The sequence below is a fragment of the Xenopus laevis genome, chromosome 8L, assembly GCF_017654675.1.
Source record: "Xenopus laevis strain J_2021 chromosome 8L, Xenopus_laevis_v10.1, whole genome shotgun sequence".
Classification (NCBI taxonomy): Eukaryota; Metazoa; Chordata; class Amphibia; order Anura; family Pipidae; genus Xenopus; species Xenopus laevis.
In genome coordinates this window covers 45,410,212-45,431,644 of record NC_054385.1, presented here as the reverse complement: position 1 = coordinate 45,431,644, position 21,433 = coordinate 45,410,212, and the positions used below count along the sequence as shown (strand labels likewise).

Sequence of the window (21,433 nt, the reverse complement as noted above, 5' to 3'; positions counted from 1 at the left end):
ATGGGGCCTGTCATCCAGAATGCTCAGGACCTGGGGTTTTCCAGATAAGGGATCCATCATTTGAATCTTCATACCTTAAGTCTACTAGAAAATCATGTAAACATTAAATAAACCCATAGGCTTTTTTTGCCTCCAATAAGGATTAATTCTATCTTAGTTTGGATCAAGTAAAAGATACTGCTTTATTATTACAGAGAAAAAATTTGAATTATTTGGATTAAATAAGTCTATGGGAGAAGGCCTTTCCATAATTCTGAGCTTTCTGGATAACGGATCCCATACCTGTACATAATACCAGTAGACCAGTCTGATCTGGTTTCAGAGGAATGAACTTAAATGGGTTTGGTTTGTTATTTACAACTGTAACGTATGTTGTGGGGAAAAATCTTGGTATAAATAAAACACAGACAAATACCTTCTTGAAGTTACCCAGAGTGTTTCTGTCTTTTTCTTCTGTCTTTTACGTGCAACATGTGCCCCCTTTTTTAAACTATAATTTCCAACATGGCTGCATTAGCTATAAACGTGAGTTACAAAATCTTTATTTTCTCTCCGCTGCATCCTCTTAAATTTTGTGAAATGGTAAAAATAACAGTTAAATGATTTTTATACCACACACTGGGGAAGTATTTTTACATGCCTTGGATTTCAATTTCCAAGATTCTTTTTCTACCTAAATCTGAGTGAAGCATTTCAGACTTCTGCCTCACCGAAACACTGATAAAATGAAAGCAGATGTCAAAACTTGCTTTCCAGCTACTTCAACTGGGAAATCTGAGTGTGAAAGCAGAAGCCATATTGTGACTTGAATGTACACAAGGAATGTTTCCTCTAAACCCTCAGCACTTCTATGTATAGCTGCTCCATGCCTCCTTTCTACCAAATGTTTTGTGTATCTTGCAAAAAGATGTAGGCTGTTGTGAGAAAATAAACGGAGGCTCTGTGGCACTGCCGAACCATCTCAATCTGAGCTGCTGTCAGTTCATCTGCAGCTCCAACTGAACTCATCTTGCTGTTTGCATTTTTTCTAATTAGTAGTACATTACTAACAGAAAAAATCATGTATTTTCCAATGCAGGAGGCAGTTAAAGAAAACAACAAGAGAAGAGAGATGGAGGAAAAGATGAAACGAGCAAAGATAGCAAAGGAGAAAGCCGAGCGGGAAAAGCTTGAACGGCAACACAAGAAGAAGCAGCTCATTGATATCAATAAAGGTAGGACTGAGGATATAAGTCGTGCTCTGTATGGGCTCTGGCATCTTCAAAGGGGGAGCTCGGATTCCATTAACTTATGTAGATTTCTTATTATCCAGACCTCAGAATATTCTTTACTTTCTCTCTTGGTTTTTAAGGCTGTGCCTAACTCATGCATTAGTCATGAATTCATTATATTGTTACGTATATTCACCATTTACTCCTGACCTCAGGTAAATCTTAAGTCATTGTGCTCTAAAGAATGTGAGGAGCCAATAGGAGGAAATGGAAATGTGGATAGGAATGTGTATTGCCCAGATCATAGTTTTGTGCAGTACAGAAGTTTGTTCCTTATGGGAAAATGTAATAAATGTTAATGGAAAATGCATGCAATGCCAAAAAATGATTCTTTTGTACAAGTTTTAGGCAGCTTCTGCAAAACGGTGGAAGTGTTTAGTGCCAGTAGGGGAAAAATTGTGAATTTTATCATGCAGAGTATGTGAACAATCTCATAATAGGAAAGGAAAACTATACCTCCGAACAATATAAAAATAACGAATAATTAATAGTAAAATAATGAACAAACCATTTCTTATTAAAACAAACGTATATAATAGTATGGGTCATTGGGTAATCTTAATAGAAAATACATTTAAAGTACTATGGGCCATCCCCTGGGACTATACGATTCATGGTGCACACAAACAAACCAATTTAACCAGTTTATAGACAAAGTTCTGTCTATTACTCTCACATGTTTTTCTGTTACAGTCAGGTTGGTTAATATTCATCCTGGGGTTATAGTTTTCCTTTAAGCAATTCTAAATATGAGCTATACTTCATAACAAAATTACAATGTAATAACAACCGGATAAAGAATATTACATTGGAAAGGATGACATTTATGCAATGTTATTTTCTGTTAATGACTTTTATTACATTTACATTTAGTGGGTGCAACGTGTACACTGCTGCCCCTGTGTTGGGACCTTGCTTAACAACTAGCTTTCTAAATTACATTAATGGACCACTATGCCATTATTTTCTAATATCCCTAATTATTTCCTAATGTACAGTTACTTCCTGTTTTTCCTCTCAACTTGTTGTTATATTGTCCTACATATGAGCCCAGTGTATAGTTTACAGTATTTGCCATATGTTAGGGGGGAACCCCCAAAAAAATGACGGTCTTTTGCAGGCTATCACCTTGAAAAAAGGAAGATGCGAGCATTTTTTGGGACTTTTCAACCAAAAATTGAGGAAGTCCTATGCACTCCATTGCATTTAGCCTAGTCTAAGGTGGGGAAGGCAAATCTGGCGCAAGAGTTAACATTCAGTATAATCTGCATCTTACTGAATTTGCGGAGTTACGTCCATTTGCCAGAGCAAAAATTTGCCTGTCGTTAGAGTGCGAAGCAATGTTAGCGTCTATTTCCTTCGCTAGCAAAGTGATGCCTGCGCCCGATGGGGAATCAGCGTAGTTACGAAATGACGTCACGCTATCAAATTTTCGCTAGCGTTAGTCACTTCGCCCTTTAGGGAATCTGCCCCTTAGTCCTCTAGAGCTGATTGTAGCCATAAGGCTGACTATGAAGCTGGCTTCAACCTGTCTTTATTTTATATGCAATCGAAGCTCAAAGAGTCAGCCCTGATAATGGGATAATGGAATTCCGCTTTTTATATATGTATATATTTTTTTTTATGCTGCTTGTGCTGTACATTCAAGCAATGTATTAATAGAAAAACAAATACAGAGCCATGCATAATTAACTATATACAATTATATTTAAGATTAAGGGGTATATTTATCAAAGAGTGAAGTTAGAGATCTCCACAGTCCGCAGAGTGAAATACCGCCTCCCTCCATTCGTTTCTATGGGATTTTTAAAAGTGTATTTATCAAATGGTGAACTTTTACTATCACCTTTAAAAATCCCATAGAAATGAATGGAGAGAGTCGGTATTTCACTCTGCGGACTGTGGAGATCTCTAATTTCACTCTTTGATAAATATACCCCTTAGTGCCAAATGTTACCAGACACAAGATGAAGGAGTCCCTATTCTATAAAGCTTACAATTTTAGTGAGTGGGTAACTTGCATACAAATAACTCCTGCAATTAACAGCACTTGAGGCCTTAACTTATAAGTGCCAAGACTGAAACAACTGTTATGGCAGTGCTCCAAGTGGTAGTCCTTGAGTTTAGTTGAAGGAGGATACTGTATGGAGAAATGGGAGTAATGGTGGGCAGATTTAAACTGGCAATTCTGCCCCTTCAGACTTAGGGGTAAATTTACTAAGTGGCGAAAATTCGCTCAGGCAACGCTTATTTACTAAATGCAGGGTGTCAAACGCTGGCGAATTTCCGATAGTGTTACTAAGGCAATGCGAGCAAATCAAAGTGAAGATGCTCTAGCGTTCAATTCTGCCTAGCGCAACTTCGTTAGTGGTCTTCGCTCAGGCTAATTTGCATACGACAAAAAATTTTAAAGTTGAATGGACGTACAGTATATTTTGCAGCAATTACATTACACATGTCCAGGGAACCTTAATAAAGAAAATAGAGTTCATATATTGCCCTACACATGAGCCCACTGTATAGTTAATGTTCCATATATTAGAAAATGTATGGGGGAACCTGGTTACCCCAAAAAAAATTTAAGGACTTTGGTAGGCTATCACTCTAAAAAAAGGAAAAGATGCCAGCGTTTTTTGGACTTTTTCCCACTAAAAAATATAACAGAAGAATGTGGAAGATCTATGTACTCCAGTGCACTTTGCCTGGTCTGAGCTGCGAAGGCAAGTCTGGCGAAAGAGGTAACATTCAGTAAAATCCGCATCTTAGTGAATTTGCGGAGTAACGTCCATTCGCCAGAGCAAAAATTCACCTGGCGATAGAGTGCGAATCATTGCTAGCGTCTATCTCCTTCGCTAGCGAAGTGACGCGTGCACCGTTAGTAAATAGGCGAAGTCCCTGAAAACGGTAAGCCACTTCGCCCTTTAGTAAATCTGCCCCCAAGTCTGCAGCTTATCTGTCCATGGTTGGGGAGCACTCGTCTACAGCTTGCTCTTCCCAATTAAGCAAATACCATGTGAGTTGAAAGCAAATTTTGTTCCATTTGTGGTAATGTAGAGGACTGTAAATACAAATGCAGATACAAGTGTAGTATTAAGAGTTTTTACTTCATCCCTGCTTGATATAAGCAGTTCATGGTATAATAATGTGCATAGAAAAACTGTCCTGCTAATGTAGCAGTTTTTTTTCCCAGTGCTGGGTTATCTTTAAAGCTGAAAATATATATTATAAGCTTGAAATATAATTTCATATCTTGATAATTAGATAGTGATATTTACTCCCAATAAAAAGTCATACTTAGTACAGCAAACTATAACTTCCCCAATGACTTCCAGGAAACCCTGTCAAATAATAAAACACTTTTATTGTGCAGAGGTTAAAAAAAAAAAAATTCTATTAAATCGTATTCCTAACAGTGGCAAACGATCAAGGAACACTGCATAAAATAGGTAAGAGTCTGTGTTAAAATATATCTGATTGCCATTGTGATTAATAGCAACTGAGAACTGCATTTGGGGTTTCGGAAATCACAAATAGACAGTAAAAATGATTTGTATATTTATACCGCACTGTACTTATCACCCAGTCCCCAATTGACGCTGCACAGACACAAACAACTACTTTTAATCAAGGGCACATAAAATATACCCAACCTATCACAATTAAATCATATGGTTAACAGCATCCTTTCTGAGGTCTGAGGTTTATCATGAAGATAAGGGGGGACGGAGGATTTTAAATGTGAAGTATAGTAAACAGATTTGCCACATGTCGCAGCTTGGAGGGAGCTGTTACCTCTTGGGTGAGGGGCAGTAGTATAGTAGTGGAACTTTTGGGGCATGGGTCACAGGGAGTTAGATACAGATACCTGTCCAATTTGACCTTCCTACTGGACAGCAGTTCTAGGGTGACTGACATTGTTGGCAGGAAGATTTTAGAGTTCCAGTGGGTTATTTAGAATTCATAGCTACAATGGGGAGATTTGGGAAAAATAATAAAATTAGCAAGGACTGTGACAGCTTTCAATGAACTGCATATCTGTACATACCACAACACTAAAGAAAGTGAATATTAAACAGGTGCAGCCCCCCAAATAAGCTTGGCTAGGCCCAGCTTGAAGATGTTTGGATTCTTAGACCCCCAGCCCTAATTAATACAATGCATTTGTTCAAAGTGAAATTCCTAAAGATTTCATTCGCACGAGGATTAAATGTTCCAATCGCCAGCAGACGTGTACGATTTTTCAGTTCATCACTTTAGTCAGCGGGTGCAAGGGATGGCATGACACAGTGTAGAATTAGACTGAAAAGGGAGATTAGTGGCTTCTGCAGTTTACTGTTTCCCTTCTCGGAGCATTGCTATTCTGCGGTGTGCCTGCACTAATCCTTTGCAATCATAAAATATATAACAATGCTCACAGAGAGGCAGCAGCTAGTTCTTTTTAACCACTGCACGTACCTTGACTCTGTCTCTGTAGCTCTTTAGAAATATTGCTGGGCTTTGGCTTCCTGGCGCTGAGGTACAGTAAACTGAGACATTCAGGATCCCCTTTTTGCATGGCTCAAGGAAGTTGCCCTATGAGTACCAAAATGTCAGCTAAATAAATAGCACTGTTTCTATATGTCCCTTTAGAGTGCTCAGTGCCATTACTGAATTCATAGAAGCACCTGGGCATTTATTTCCGGAATACTCTTAACACATAATTTATGTTTTATATATATATATAGAGAGAGAGAGAGAGAGAGAGAGAGAGCGATATATATATATATATATATATATATATATATATATATATATATATATATATAAATTCCTTAGGTTTAAGCACTCCCATGCGAATATCCATCAGACCCAGGTGCTATTCGTCGCCAGTTGTATAGAATTGTTTGAATATAGGAATGCACACTTTATTTATTCCAACATTTAAAAGAAACAGGTATATATATATATATATACACTATATATATATATATATATATATATATATATATATATATATATATATATATATATATATATATACACAGTGTATATATATACCAATTATTCTCAGACCAGCACTCCCTGTTGTAAAAATTCAATTATTTATTATTATATAGTATCTATCAGGCATAGATACTATGTAACAATAAATAATTGTGCTGGTCTGAGAATAACTGGTGTATATAAAATTACTCATTTGGAAATATATATATATATATATATGGGTGCTGAGACATATACCCTAAGTCTTAAATAAACTTTAACACTGATATGGAATCAAGCAGTGTAGTTACTATCTGTAAGGGCCCGAAGGTGCAGTTGGAAGTGCGGACCAAGGAGAAAGCAAATAGTTCAATAGATTTTGCAGTATCAGAAGGGTTAAGAGAAAGAGTAGTCAAAGTTCAGTCAAAAAGGGGCCAATCCAGGCTGAAGGCAAAACAGGAATCCAACAAGAATTATAATAAATCACACCCAGGAACTCGATAAGAAGAATCTATATTTGGGCAATGTTTACAATGTCCAGGCTCGTTAAATAGGTTTCTCTTGGCGCCAAAATGGGCGTGATGACGTCATGACACTAGCGTCCTGATGCTGACGTCCATTCTGACGCTGGCGACTATTCTGACGCCGGCGACTTGATGCTGGCGTCACAACACTGCGCACGTCTGACACTCCAGCGTCAGAGCGTGCCACGTGAGGAGACCGGGCGCCGCCGTCTTGGGGAGCGAAACGCAGGAAACGACAAGTCTCCCTTACACTATCAAGTTCAAGGTTCAGTTTTAGTATTGAATAGAAAAAGGAAACCATAGAAAATATTGACTTATTTGCTTACAATGGACTCCATGGTAGAAGATTTTTCCATATTTAGGAGCTGGATATCGGATTTTTGAAGATGTCCCAAACCTGTAAAAAGTTTGAACAACAGCAAAGTATTCATTGTTTAAATAAATAGGGCTGTGCACACACATTGGCAAAATTAGTGGGGACCCTGTAACCCATAAAAACTATACTCCAACATATTGTAAAAAAAATAAAAGTTACGTGACTTGGGACAAAGCCCCTTTGAATCAATGCACTACCCATTTTTCAGAAAAACATTTTCTGACCGTCTGAATAATGAAATCCATGCTGGTTTAGTTTAGGGGGAAAACTTGTGCATAACGTTGAATGCAGGGATAACCAACATCATATATTCAGTAAATTATAGCCAGGCTTATATTGGAAACAGGAGAAGCTTCCCTGGACACTATGCAGAGAAGGAAAGTGGGGGCCCTCACCTGGTCCTGTGCTAATTACAAACTTGTTTGCTTACTGACTCATCCATCACTATGGATAGCTTGGCCTGGGCCCCTCAGACTCTTTGGGAAGCCCTGAAATTTTTAGCAAGTCATCCTGATCCACAGCAAATATATGCTTAAAATGTAACTCCTTTATTCCTTCCCTACAGTTGCTTTCATTATGCCAACTGACACAGACAAGTAAACTGCCACAGACATGTTAAAGCTAACTGATCATAGGTCACTATGGGCATCTTTCACTGCAGAAACTCGGTCAAGTCAGTTTAGATAATTTATTGACATACTCTCCATAGAAGTCTGTGCACAGGAACATCACTGCATTGTTAATAAATGGAGCAGTTTTGGGGAACATTACCCTTGAAATTTGCAATGTAAGAGCAGAGAAGGAATGTTCTGTACACATAATGAGATCTTCATATATCAATTTCTATGTTTAAAGGAAGATGAATGAGAGATGAATGGGAAATGTATTTCTGCATGTACAATGTGGGTTCCGGAGTTTGTATGTCTTGAACAGAAAGAAAGCCTACCCCCCCCCCCCTCCAACCTTCTTACAAATGGCTATTACTGTAGCTATGAAGTCTAGCTTAGCTGTACACATTTACACATCTTTTTTAAGTCAGGCTGGCCCTGTGAGTTAACACCAGACTGCATTAGAATTTCATTCGTTTTATGGATGTGGTTAACACAATGAACGAAAGAATGTTATTAGGTTTCTATATCCCTGTGGTGAGAAGTCACTTTGTCAAAATGACAGCTTGAGGAAATATGTGAACCATTCTTCTCTGGCCTGTGTGTCATATTTACTTAGTTTGGCCAGAAATAAGCTGTGTTCTGCATTTCACATACTCTCTCCCACGGCAGCGGCTGAATAGAGTTGATAAAATAATGCTTGCACTTAAAAGAAAAATCTCACATATTGGGCAATTTTGGCAACAAGGTTATTACACAATAATATCATAGTAACAGATCACAGGTCCAATTTGTCTTTTGTTTTAGGTTATAAATGATTCATAAAACAGGATAATTGTGAAACACAGAGATAGTATTATTGTCTCTACAACTTTACCTGTACCCACAATGCACTGTGTTGCTACATAATTAGTTAGAGATACTTCAGTGAAAGTTAAACATGAACTTAAGTTCAAAATGAAACCTGTACTCAATCTTATTTGAAAGTGCTCAGAGGGTATGGATCCAGAATATGTGAAAGGAGTAGAAATGTTTTTTTTTCTGTAACTGTTGGGTAGGGGATACCCATGAGGAGGTTCTAGAGTAGGTCCTTCAAGTTTGGCACTTGGAGGGGATGTCCCTACAGAGAGGGGCTAGTGCCCTGGCTGTACCTCACCAGACAAGGATTTAGAGAAAGAGTGAACTAGGTTAAGTAGGGTCTAGTACCTTGATGCAAGGGTGACTACTATGCCTGGAGTCTGTATAGTACAGATCCCTTGGCTTGAGGATGTGGAACAGTAGGGTAGGCATCAGGGGGATGACCTGCCAATCCTGGTTCTGTTATAATGATAATAACTGTGGGACTTCATTGCTTTTGGAGAAGCTATACCTGTGACTGTGAATAAAGTTGTTCCTGTGTTCATCTGCAAGACATTGTGGACCTCCTAAAGAGTTAATTTAGCTAGAGCATATGGGGCTGATCGTTACATACCCCTTCCCCAACAATCTGTCTGCAAGCACTTTAGTATAAAGTAGTTATATGCCTTTATTTATTATACTGCTGTCCAACCTTTTCAATGGATTCAATTGCCAATATACCTAATGTCTGGGGTGGTTTTAAGTTAAAATGATAGCTTAATTAATCAATAAATCAATTAATTATTGAAATGGAAAACATTAGTCCTGGCCAGCAGTCTGGGAAGTGTACAGTACTGATTTATTACACTGATCACTCTTTGGGGTGAAGAATTCTGATCTGTGGATTAGCTGTTTCTAAAAAAATGCTTGTACAACATGCTACACATAAGTAACACTGTGTCCATGCCTACGGAGCATTCAAGAGTCCAATGCCTTGTTTAAAGGAGAAGGAAAGGTTAAAACTAAGTAAGCCTTATCAGAAAAGTCCATCTAAATATACCAGTAAACCCCCAAAGTAATGTTGCTCTGAGTCCCCTGTCAAAAGAAACAGCACATTTCTTTCCTTCTATTGTGTACTCATGGGCTTCTGTATCAGACTTCCTGCCTTCAGCTTAAACCCCATTGCCCTGGGCAAGAGCATGCTCAGTTTGCTCCTCTCCCCCCCACCCCTCCCTTCTCTACTGTAATCTGAGCCCAGAGCAGGGAGAGACTCAGGCAGGAAGTGATGTCACACCACATTAATACTGCAGCTCCTATTCTAAACAAACAGAGAGTTTCTAGAGCTTTTTACTCAGGTATGGTAAAACATTCTACAGAATAAATATAGCATTCTAGCTTGCACTATTGCAGCTAATCTATTGGCAATAAAATGCCTCCGTAGCTTTCCTTCTCCTTTAATTGTCAGAGGGAATATTTTATCTGTTTTCTTGAGGGAACTCTCGAAGAGGCCAATTCCACTGTGGCTCACTTTGGGACTACATTAACAGTGCTGTGTTTTAGCACCTAAACTCCATTTGTCAACACTGTATCATGGCTCAAAGATATAAGGGAACAGCTTTTCACAAATCCAGATCCGTAAATGGCAAACTACGAAAAGCAAGTTTGATCTTTACGTAAGTAGTCATACAATCAGAAATGAATTTAAGGAGATTTTCTATTAAGAAGTTCAAGGCAGAAACACAATAAAATACAAAATAAAATCTGTCTGGAATTCTATTCCAGTAGGAATTTTAATATTATTAAAGGGGATCGTGGAGACCAACCTTAATCGCCATGGGGACCTAATATGGTGTTCCAATCCATAGGAAAAAAGGTGGATCAGCGCCTTTGGCAACGGAGTCGAACTCACCAGAAACAAAATGAAGGGAGGAAAAAAAGAGAAATCGACATATAGTATAGTATTTTCGGAAATATTCGTTCCACACCAGGTGCTTGTATACAAAATTTCTATTTTGTTATATTTTTTCCCCTTTTTCCAAAATTTCCTCTATTTTAATCCTCCATTTCGGGGGCTGTGCTTTTACTTCTCAACATGCATGTGTATCTTCCACCAACAAATGGTTAAAGTGCCTACTTACAAGACTTTTTATTTTTTCAACCACGTATAATAGTGTTTTCTTTTCCCTTTGGGACAAACTTCTGTGCCTTCCACCAAAAAATGGCTAAAGTGCCTACTTACAAGACCTTGATGTATGACTCGCATGTAGTATTAATCACATGTAGTATTATTTTATTTTACTTCTATTCCTACCCCGGAAAGACCTGGGCAACCTGCTAAGGACAGCTGATTTTATCGAAATGTTTGTGAAACTCGATTAAAATGTGAGTGTAAAATTTGTATGCAAGTTTTTAAATATTTATTAAAACGTATTACACAATATATGTCTCTATTCCATGTGGGAGTGATTGGAGGAACTGAGAAAAGAAGAAAGGGTCGTAAAATAATACTACATGTGATTAATACTACATGCGAGTCATACATCAAGGTCTTGTAAGTAGGCACTTTAGCCATTTTTTGGTGGAAGGCACAGAAGTTTGTCCCAAAGGGAAAAGAAAACACTATTATACGTGGTTGAAAAAATAAAAAGTCTTTTAAGTAGGCACTTTAACCATTTGTTGGTGGAAGATACACATGCATGTTGAGAAGTAAAAGCACAGCCCCCGAAATGGAGGATTAAAATAGAGGAAATTTTGGAAAAAGGGGAACAAATATAACAAAATAGAAATTTTGTATACAAGCACCTGGTGTGGAACGAATATTTCCGAAAATACTATACTATATGTCGATTTCTCTTTTTTTCCTCCCTTCTTTTTGTTTCTGGTGAGTTCGACTCCATTGCCAAAGGCGCTGATCCACCTTTTTTCCTATATGAAGCATTCCACAGTTGAGAGACTGAATTAGGATCGGCAGGAGGGGACTAAACTAAAGGACTAACTTTTTTCATTTCTGGTGCATATTTTGCACTTTGTGCATGTATTGCATTTAGAGAATTTCTGTGTAATTTTGTTCCAATCCATAGGTTGAGTCATAACTTTAAAAAGATGCTCTCTTTACCACCTGCAGATGGAATTAACACTGTTGCCCCTGTGCTCAGTGCAAGACCACATTTTTGTGCATACAAACAGAAATACTTTCTAAGTTCAACTTTACCAGTTTTTTAATCCTTTAGTATTATCCTTTATTTATGAATCATCATCATCATATTTCACAATGATTTACAGAGACTATACATGATTCACATCAGTCCCCAAGTGGAGCTTACTCTCTAAGGTCCCTACATGCACACTATGGTCAGTTTCATCAGGAACCAATTACTCCTGACATTTACTTATGTAAATGTGAATGTACTGAACAATAGAGAGGGCATCAAATGGGCCATGTTTTGGCTTTGAATTACTGAGATGTTCTGTAGATTTATGTATAGTAAGTAGCATTCTGGGGCCAAGAATGTTACAGTTTTGCAAAGCATTACCATTTATATAAGATTATGCAATTCATTTTCTGCTCTGAAATAATTATCTGAATCCTTTTACCCCACATGTGATTTACATAAAGATTCAGATATACTGTAATTACGCAGTGCTTTTAGATTTGAATTCTAGTTAGATATACTGGAGTTGTTAACATTTAGGGGGTTATTTAACCCCTAATGTGACTTATTCAGCACCTCGACTGGTCTGAGATGGAGGATTTTCAGATTTTGGCCTTTTGCAGCATCAGGGTCTAATAAATATAGAAAAATTTTTGTTTTTTTTTCTAGTTTTCTAGTGAAAAAAACCTAAAATTTTATGTGATTTTACTACTGATACTTCAATAAATAACCCCTACGTTAGGTTGTTTGTCCACTCTCCCATGTTAATTAAAATGTAATATGCATTGCACTTTAGTGAATAACTCATTTTTGGATATGTTTTTTATGTTTTTGGATTTACAATTTTCTCTTGACCCTTTAACAGTCCCTTTGTTAACTCAAGAACATACTGTTAATAACAAAAACTATTGGGGGAATGTAATATGTTTTGTTAGCACAAAAACTTTCGCAAAGAACATTGTGACTGTTAGTGATCACATTACATACCTCATTGAACCAGCTCGCAAAGTTTGCAACCAAATGGCTTTTGTGAACATTCACAGTGTACGTAATCAAATTTGGCAATCGCAAAGCGTGTTTTAATTACATTGCCCCTTGTATGTTCAACTAAAATGTTAAAACATGAAATATACTTTCCAAGGTTCTCTTTACAATAATAATCTTTGAAATAACTTATTTTAGTTTTTGAACTTCCTGGTATACACTATGCCAGCCTTTGAGAATTTCAATTGAAGAGCAAGGGATATTTGTAATCTTGACTCGAAACTGCATTCTCATTAATGTTTAAGGATATTAACTAATGGCTCAAACTAAAACAATTACCCAAAAAGTAATAGCAGTAAATCAATGCGTTAGCACTGGTTTTATTACACATTGGACATGTCCTTATGGCTTTGTAATGATGAATTGCCATATTGCAGTTACAATGGCTAGTTCTATTTAGAAAGTTGAGTTATGGAAATGCTTTTGGATTGCTTCTTTACTCAGCATGGCCTCTGCTTTGCATGGCTGCTTTTTGTCCTTAGCTAATTGATACAGTAAGCATGAATTGCAAGTATCGTGAATTACCAGCAAAATCTAATTGCACTAGAAAACAAGTCTGTGTCCTTAACTCACTCTTATTCTCATACTGGCCATTTTAATCAACAACCTGATCTAGAAATGGTTGATATTAGCAGGCCGATGGTAAAGTTCATGTAACATAGCTTTCCCTGTATGTGGAAAACAATAAAACAGTAAGTGATTTTATAGAACTGCTAGTAAAATTTAGAGTGACTATCAATCATGCTTGTGAGCTGATAAAAGGGTATTTCATTATGGATTCAGAGCCAGCTGTTACTCAATTATACTTGAGGGAGTATAAGTGATGTCAGGTCTCGGTTAGAACTGCTTATTTGTCAAAGCTAACTGCTTCCAAAACAGAGGGAACCAAGTTTGGGAGACAACAAAGCAGAGATAAAAGTTTCAGTGGAAGCGCATTAGTACATCCGGCACAAAAAGTATTTTTTTCCCATTGTGTGCTACTGAAGGCTCCATTTAGTCACTCTGAGATTAGAGGATACTACACACACCCCTCCTGCGAGTGCCTCTGTATGTCACCCATCTCAGATCTGTTCACAAAGAACAATCAACGTTCTTTCTTTTATAAAGAATCAGTGAAAAGAAATGTATTATAGGAGCCCCATGACACCATTCTCCAATCCTGTGCTCAGATCTTCACAATTTATTTATTAGATTTGAGCTCCTGCAACAGTTTTTAACTGATGTTAAATAACCCAAAATAATTTGCCATTACAGTCAATTTTTTGTGACTAATACAGGAAAGCTTCTCAATAATGATCTCCTTACTAAGAATGTAGACTGTAGATTTTTCGCAAGAAGACAGGTTGCTTCTACCTGTGATGTTTTCTTTTCTTCAAATGTATTGTCCTCACAAACACTCAAGTTGCTTTGTCTGTATAATGCATGTGCTGCATGCTATGTATCATTACACAAGTAGAGAGGCGCAAAATGTTTTGCTAAGTTTTGCAGTGAAAAGAATGCCCATAGGCTCCAATGGGTGGAAATAAAATTGTTGTGCGTCAAAAAAAATTGTTGGCCATAGACTTCAATGCATTCTGGCAAATTTTTGGTGAATTGAAATAGGTCAGATTCGCCCATCACTATACAAATATCATAAAGTAAAATGACCCCCACACAAATGATACAATACAGGACTATCCAGCCTGCCCTGCAGTTCTCCATTAGTTGCCATCTGCTGAAGGCACTAGTTACAGATTTGGTTTCTATGATTTCCAAGTACTGTTCAGTTTTTAGCATTTGAAAAGATGACAAACAGAGTGAATGAATGTCAGTATGTACAATATGTGTCCCAAATAGACTAGACTGAAGGGATTCTTGGGTTGAACAGTTTAATAATGTATATGATGTGGGCAAGTATCTCCCAAGTAACATATATTTTTTTGTCCCATCAACTTTATTCTGATGTATTTCTGAAGTTGTGTTTTCTATTTACAACCCCCAAGGTGATACTGGAAAATGTAATGTAATCTTTTGAGAAAAAAAAAAAATATATATATATATATATAACAAGGGAAAGTTGTGCTCACCACTAATTTTTAAAACCATTAGGCGGGGGTGCAATGAGGCTGTGACCACAAAATTCTTTTCCATTTGCAATGTTTACTGCAATTACCTCATTATATATGAGCAACATGCAATACATTTACTAAATGAAAATGTAATTTGAACATCTCTTTACTGTATGTAGTGGATGGTAGGAAAGTAGAAAAGCCCAACAGGGAGAATGACAACTAAATCCCAGTCGGATAGCAGTGCCCTTCATTCATAGTTATTTGCATTTACAGTTCTAGAAACATGTCTATATCTGTCTGCTTCAGTTTAAATTCAAAATCAAAAGGCCTTGCTGAGCAGCCGGAGACTTATTTTTGTTATTAAAGAAGTTAAGGGATTCCTTATCTAGAAACCCATTGTCCTTAAAGCTCTGGATTACAGTCCATTTCAAGCCAATTATTCTAATGTTTGAAAATAATTTCCTTTTCCTCTGTAATAATAAACAGTATCTTGTAACTAAGTTGCATGAATCCATGTTGTGTTGACCTTCTTGGGTTCATTTAGAGGCAGATTTATCAAGGGTCGAAATTTGAAAAACTTCTAAATTCGAATTCAAACAGACCAGCCGAAATTAAATCAAAGTTTTTGTGGCCAAATAGGTCTGTTTTCGATTGAATAGGTCTGTTTTTGTTTGAATTTGAATCGTACAAATCTAATTAATAGTGCATTTGATCAGATTCGATTCAAAGTTTTTCCAAAAAAATCTTAGATTTTTCAAAGTCCACCAATTGACTCCAATTAGGTTCTAGGAGGCCCTCCATAGGCTAGAACAGCAATTCGGCAGGTTTTAGATGGTGAATGGCTGAAGTCGAATTTTTAAAGAGACAGTATATGATACATTTCAAAATTCTAATTTTTTAATTTTTTTCAAATTCTAATGGAATTTGGACTATTCCCTAGTCGAAGTACACAAAAATTAACTTGAAATTCAATTTTCTTTAAATTCAAATTTTCACTTTGACCTTTGAGAAATCTGCCCCTTAATGTTTAAATAAGAAAGACCCTATGGGAAAACCCCAGATCCCAAGCGTTGTGGATAATAGATCCTATAACTGTATTTGAAGCTGTATCCGGCCCTCAAAACTGATTTTCTTAGTAATATTTTCTGCTCTGATACATTCATGTGAGTATGAAAGTTTAGTCACTGAATATCTTGTGATTATAACCTATTGTAACAAATACAAATGAAAGCAGGTATTATCTGTGTGGCCATTTGTATGTTTTCTTCTTGGAACTAAGCAAGCTTATTGATATGGGTTTCTTTACGTGTCTTTATCTTAACAAATAACAAGCTATTTGATTAGAACTAAATGAACCACAGTAGTTTGGAATTTGCTATCAAAGACCCTACATTTGTATCTATCCAATCAAATGTTATTATAAATATTTCTTATGTGTGGCCAACACAACCCATTTAAGTGAAAAACTGATTTCTGAGTCTTGCCCCTTTTTTTCTAACAAAATGTGTGCACATTTAAAATAACACACTATGTTTGGATTCAATTTGTATAGATTGCTGCTCTTGTAACACTCTGTGTTTGTATTCTAGTGCTACCAGGCAATGCGTAACTGTTAACCTTAAGCAATAAATAGCAATAACCATAATGCCCTCTTCATAGGAACACTTAGGAAAGAATGTGCCAAGCTCTGTCTTCCATTTCTTATGCACTCCAAAACAATTTCATTGCTGTCATATAAAGCTCAGAGCATTCAAATGTCTAGCAGTGGTATATAATGTATGGTGATGTATGAGGTCTTTGTTTGTCATAAAGAGACATGCTGGGAACCTGTTATTCTATTATTATTATTTGTTCCACGAACATGAAATTTGCACAAAATGTTTGTCTGCCGGGAATCAAGCCCTGAGGTACCATTTTGTGTTAAACTGTCTTCTTTTTCCCTCTTGGCAATACAAGAAAGTAATGATGGAATTTTATTGGAATGCAGTGCACAACATGAGCCCTGTGGGAAGAAAATGCACATCAGCATAGCACCATTTTTTTTCGCTTTCCTTTTTTGCAAATATACAGTACAGGCAGTGGATAAACAACACTCGCAGTTTGAAGAAAATTCTGCCTACTCTAGATTATAGGGGATTAACTCAAACAGGAGCTTTGTAAAATGTATTTTCGTCATTTAATTTTGCCAAAGAGTTATTTTCTTGTACTATTACTTTTTCAATCTTGTATCTTCTGAATTACAACTTTTATAAGATAACTGATCATTTGTAAAGAAAAAAAAAAGCAAAAAGCTTGAAATTGGAATGTGGAAGGTGAAATTAATTCCTGCTTGTATTTTGCAGATCTTGTGATCAGCAGCCAGTCTCTGTATTTCTCTTTGGCTAGTCACAACCCATTTGCTCACTACACAGCTCCTGTGACTCTTCAGCCCTCGAGTTGTATATTGTTTATTTCTCATTAATGCTATGTTTCTTTGCAAACCACTATTGACTTATAGTTGTTTTTAAAGGAGAAGGAAAGCTACGGAGGCATTTTATTGCCAATAGATTAGCTGCAATACTGCAAGCTAGAATGCTATATTTATTCTGTAGAATGTTTTACCATACCTGAGTAAAAAGCTCTTTAAACTCTCTGTTTGTTTAGGATAGGAGCTGCAGAATCAATGTGGTGTGACATCACTTCCTGCCTGAGTCTCTCCCTGCTCTGGGCTCAGATTACAGTAGAGAAGGGAGGGGGTGGGGGAAGAGGAGCAAACTGAGCATGCTCTTGCCCAGGGCAATGAGGTCTAAGCTGAAGGCAGGAAGTCTGATACAGAAGCCCATGTTTACACAATAGAAGGAAAGAAATGCTGTATTTCTTTTGACAGGGGACTCAGAGCAGCACTACTTTGAGGGTTTACTGGTATATTTAGGTGGACCTTTCTGATAAGGCTTACTTAGTTTTAACCTTTCCTTCTCCTTTAACAGGGATCCAACAACTAGTAACTGCCATGGGTCATTATAAGTGATTGGCGTATGTATTTGCGTCAAAAATTTTTATGCAACAAAAATGTCGCTCGTGTAAAAATGCATTTACTTTTAATGCATTTACTCCATAACAATATGTTTTACATGCATTGTAAAGCCTTGAATACTAGACGGGAAATGGTAGCATTGCACATGTACTGTATGGGGCACATTTACTAATGGTCGAATATCGAGGGTTAATCAATCAAATTTAAATCCTTCGACTTCGAATATCGATTTTAATCCATCGATCAAACATAATTCCTTCGATCAGAAATTTGCTACAAAGCCTATGGAGACCTTCCCCATAGGCTAACATTGTACCTCGGTAGGTTTTAGTTGGCTAAGTAGGGGGTCAAAGTTTTTTTTAAAGAGACAGTACTTCGACTATCGAATGGTCAAATAGTTGAACGATTTTTTTAGTTTGAATCGTTCGAGTCGAAGTCGTAGTCGAAGGTCGAAGTAGCCAATTCAGTGGTCGAAGTAGCCAAAAAAACCATTCGGAATTCAAAGTATATTTTCTTCTATTCCTTCACTCGAGCTAAGTAAATGTGCCCCAATGTGTGTGGATCGGTAACCAAAATAATGTCATACTTAGCCTATAATCTGACTCAATAAATATGTCATCAGCTACTGTCAATGTCTTTTTTTAAGAATTTATTATATAGCACACCATGTTCATTGTAAATCATAACCCATTTAGGATTAACATATAACATACATATAACATATAAGCCTCAAAGATGTAAAATTGTTAGAAAGTAGAGGGATGGAAATCAATCAAAATCAATCAAATGTCCAGTGAGTTCCAGCTGCCATCAGACATGGAAGAACCTGATATCAGCAATAGTCTTAAAGACTTTTAACCATGTATTTATATGTTGACAAACACAAAATATGATGGTTTTAAGGTACCTGTCATGTAGTGGTAAAATAGTTCATGTGTTTATAGATTGCACAGGGAACTGATGTTGTATAGATAGAGTGGATACAGTTTGCAATAATTTAGTCAATGAGAAATCCTTGAGTTCATCAAACACACACAGCCACAGATAAATTGGAGGGGTAAATATATGCACACAATGAGTGCACTGAGCTAAGTTCTCTTTTATGATACATGTTCATTGATCTTGATTTTTGAATATTTAATGAGCATGTCTTTTAAAATGTTGATGTGATAGTATTGTGAAGAGCCATTGGTTAGTGCTGAAATACTGCTTTTCCTGTTTGAGGTACAGTAATTCATTGATTTAGAATCTAAAATTTCAGTTTCTCCATTACTACCGAGACAGCTGTCTGCAAATAGATATTCTGTCAATAGCCCAGATGTGTTTGCACCCATATGTATTTAGTCACTGTTGAATGGTTTGTCAAATAACCCAAAAGGGGCTTTATTTTTAAATGACTACTATGTCTTCACTAGATGAAGAGAGCACCAATAATAGCAGTCTTCATCCGCAAGCATTAAGGTCTGTCTGACTGCACATAAGGTTTTTAATTATATGTCTGTCTAGATATGTATGTCAACACTTTTTGCAGAAACCATACTTTGCCCCTAAATACTTCAGAATCAGGGGATATAAGCATAAGACCATATATACATATATAATATAAGTTACAATACCCTGCTATATTGTTATAAGAGAGCCAAGGGAACTAACATGTTAGATAAATTAAATTAACATTGCATGTTGCTCCTACTTTAATGGGAGTGAATGTCTCTCAATCACAAGGTTTTAATAATATTAGATTAATATATTAGTAACCTTATGTACTGTATTTTTTACATTTTGAGTTATTCCATGGCATTGTACTATAATTTTACAGAATGCATTTAATGGCACAAAAAATAAACTTTTCATATTCAAAATGTTTTAATTCTAAGCAACTATGCAGTGGTTTTCAAATTATATTTACATTTTTACACAATATTTGTGTACCTATTTACATTCTCTGCACTCTTGGCTCCTGGAGTTGTGATGATGCAAGCCCAGACCCAGAAACCAAAAAGAAAACAAAAACAAATGAAACGATGCTTTCAACTTTTCAACAGTTTCATATAACTTTAAAACCATGTGCCAATAATGTACTGTATATTAAGAAGTTGCTCAGAATTACATTGTTTTTAATACAAAGCAAATCTTTGGCTGATCTGTCAAATTGGTAAAAATCTTTTATTTCCCAATGAATATGTAACATGCAAAAAGACTTGTAAACCTTAAACACATTTGCTTTGTGTGCTCTTTTAGACTCGCCAGTTTGGCACACAAAATGTATCCAACAACTTGGCCAAGATAGATGTGGGTTTTTGCTAACTGATTACTGAGCAATATATAGCAAAAACATACCACTATTGTAAAATATAAAGATACTATAAGTCACCAAAGAGTTCCATGCCCATTACTTTAAAAAAACATCATGGACCTGCAAAGTAATTTCTAATATTCTCATATTTTGCAACAGGGGGTATTGGCAGCCTACAAGAAGTTCTGTTTGGCAGTACAAACGTTTTTTATGCAACCAAACTTGTCCTCCAAGCCAGGAATTCAAAAAGAAGCACCTGCTTTGAGGCCACTGGGAGCAACATCTAAGGCAGTGATGCCCAACCAGTAGCTTGTGAGCAACATGTTGCTCTCCAACCCCTTGGATGTTGCTCCCAGTGGCCTCAAAACAGGTGCTGTTTTGAATTCCAGGCTTGGAGGCAAGTTTTGGTTTTATAAAAATCAGGTGTACTGCCAAACGGAGTCTCAATGTAGGTTGACAATCCACATAGGGGCTACCAAGGCACCCCAAGAACATTTTTCATGCTTGTGTTGCTCCCCAATTCCTTTTACTTCTGAATGTTGCTCACGGGTTCAAAAGGTTGGGGGATCTCTGATCTAACTCGCTTGTGAGCAATATGTTGTTCACAAGCCAAATGCAAGCCCTGTGTTTTTGTTTCCCAAAAGCATAACTCCTTTCACTCCGTGCTAGTAGTTATGTATTACCAAGATGTAGCATTGCTTGCTTTTGGTAACACTACACTAATTTGTCGTGGTAGGTGGATTGCAAACGGCATCTCCTGGAATGCCCCTATCTTGAATTCTGTGTACTTACTAGCAGCCTATGGTAGGTGTTAATTACAAGGCTACATGGCAGCATTGCACTTTACCTTAGTCTGCCTTTATAATTCATCACAATCAAGATGCAGAGTGCAGCCTACATCAAACATTCTAGCACTTACACCTGGGCAATAGCAAATTGGAACTAGTATCCTTTTTATAATAATGTTCACTATTTTGGTCATACGGTTTTAATATATAATAGATATGAAAGTTCCTTTCAGCATTACATTCACCTAATAAAAATTGTCACTCTGTCACTGTCTGTGCAGCAGCTTTAAAAAGGGAACCCTGTCTATTAATAGAGCACTAAACATTAATAGATCATATGCATAATTAATACGAGTGCTGATTCACCAAAGGAATCTTCATGTGGCAGATCAAGAATACTTAGACATTTTGCTATCCTATATTACCAAACACTCTCTTTCCATTTTTTTTTTTTGTGTTCTGGAAAAAAAAACAGTTATACTCCTTCAAAACAATTAATTTTATGCTAATT

The 21,433-nt window shown here is 36.7% G+C and overlaps 1 protein-coding gene across 3 annotated transcripts in view; it reads left to right on the top strand.

Annotated features, from left to right (window-relative positions):
* The window catches only part of diaph2.L (diaphanous related formin 2 L homeolog), a 774,648-nt gene that overhangs the window by 616,163 nt on the left and 137,052 nt on the right, over window positions 1-21,433 (top strand). For all 3 annotated transcript variants that reach the window (XM_041572752.1, XM_041572751.1, XM_018229885.2), the window contains one exon: window positions 1,079-1,214. In XM_041572752.1, coding sequence (XP_041428686.1) covers window positions 1,079-1,214 — 136 coding nt within the window. The remainder of the gene's footprint in view (window positions 1-1,078; window positions 1,215-21,433) is intronic.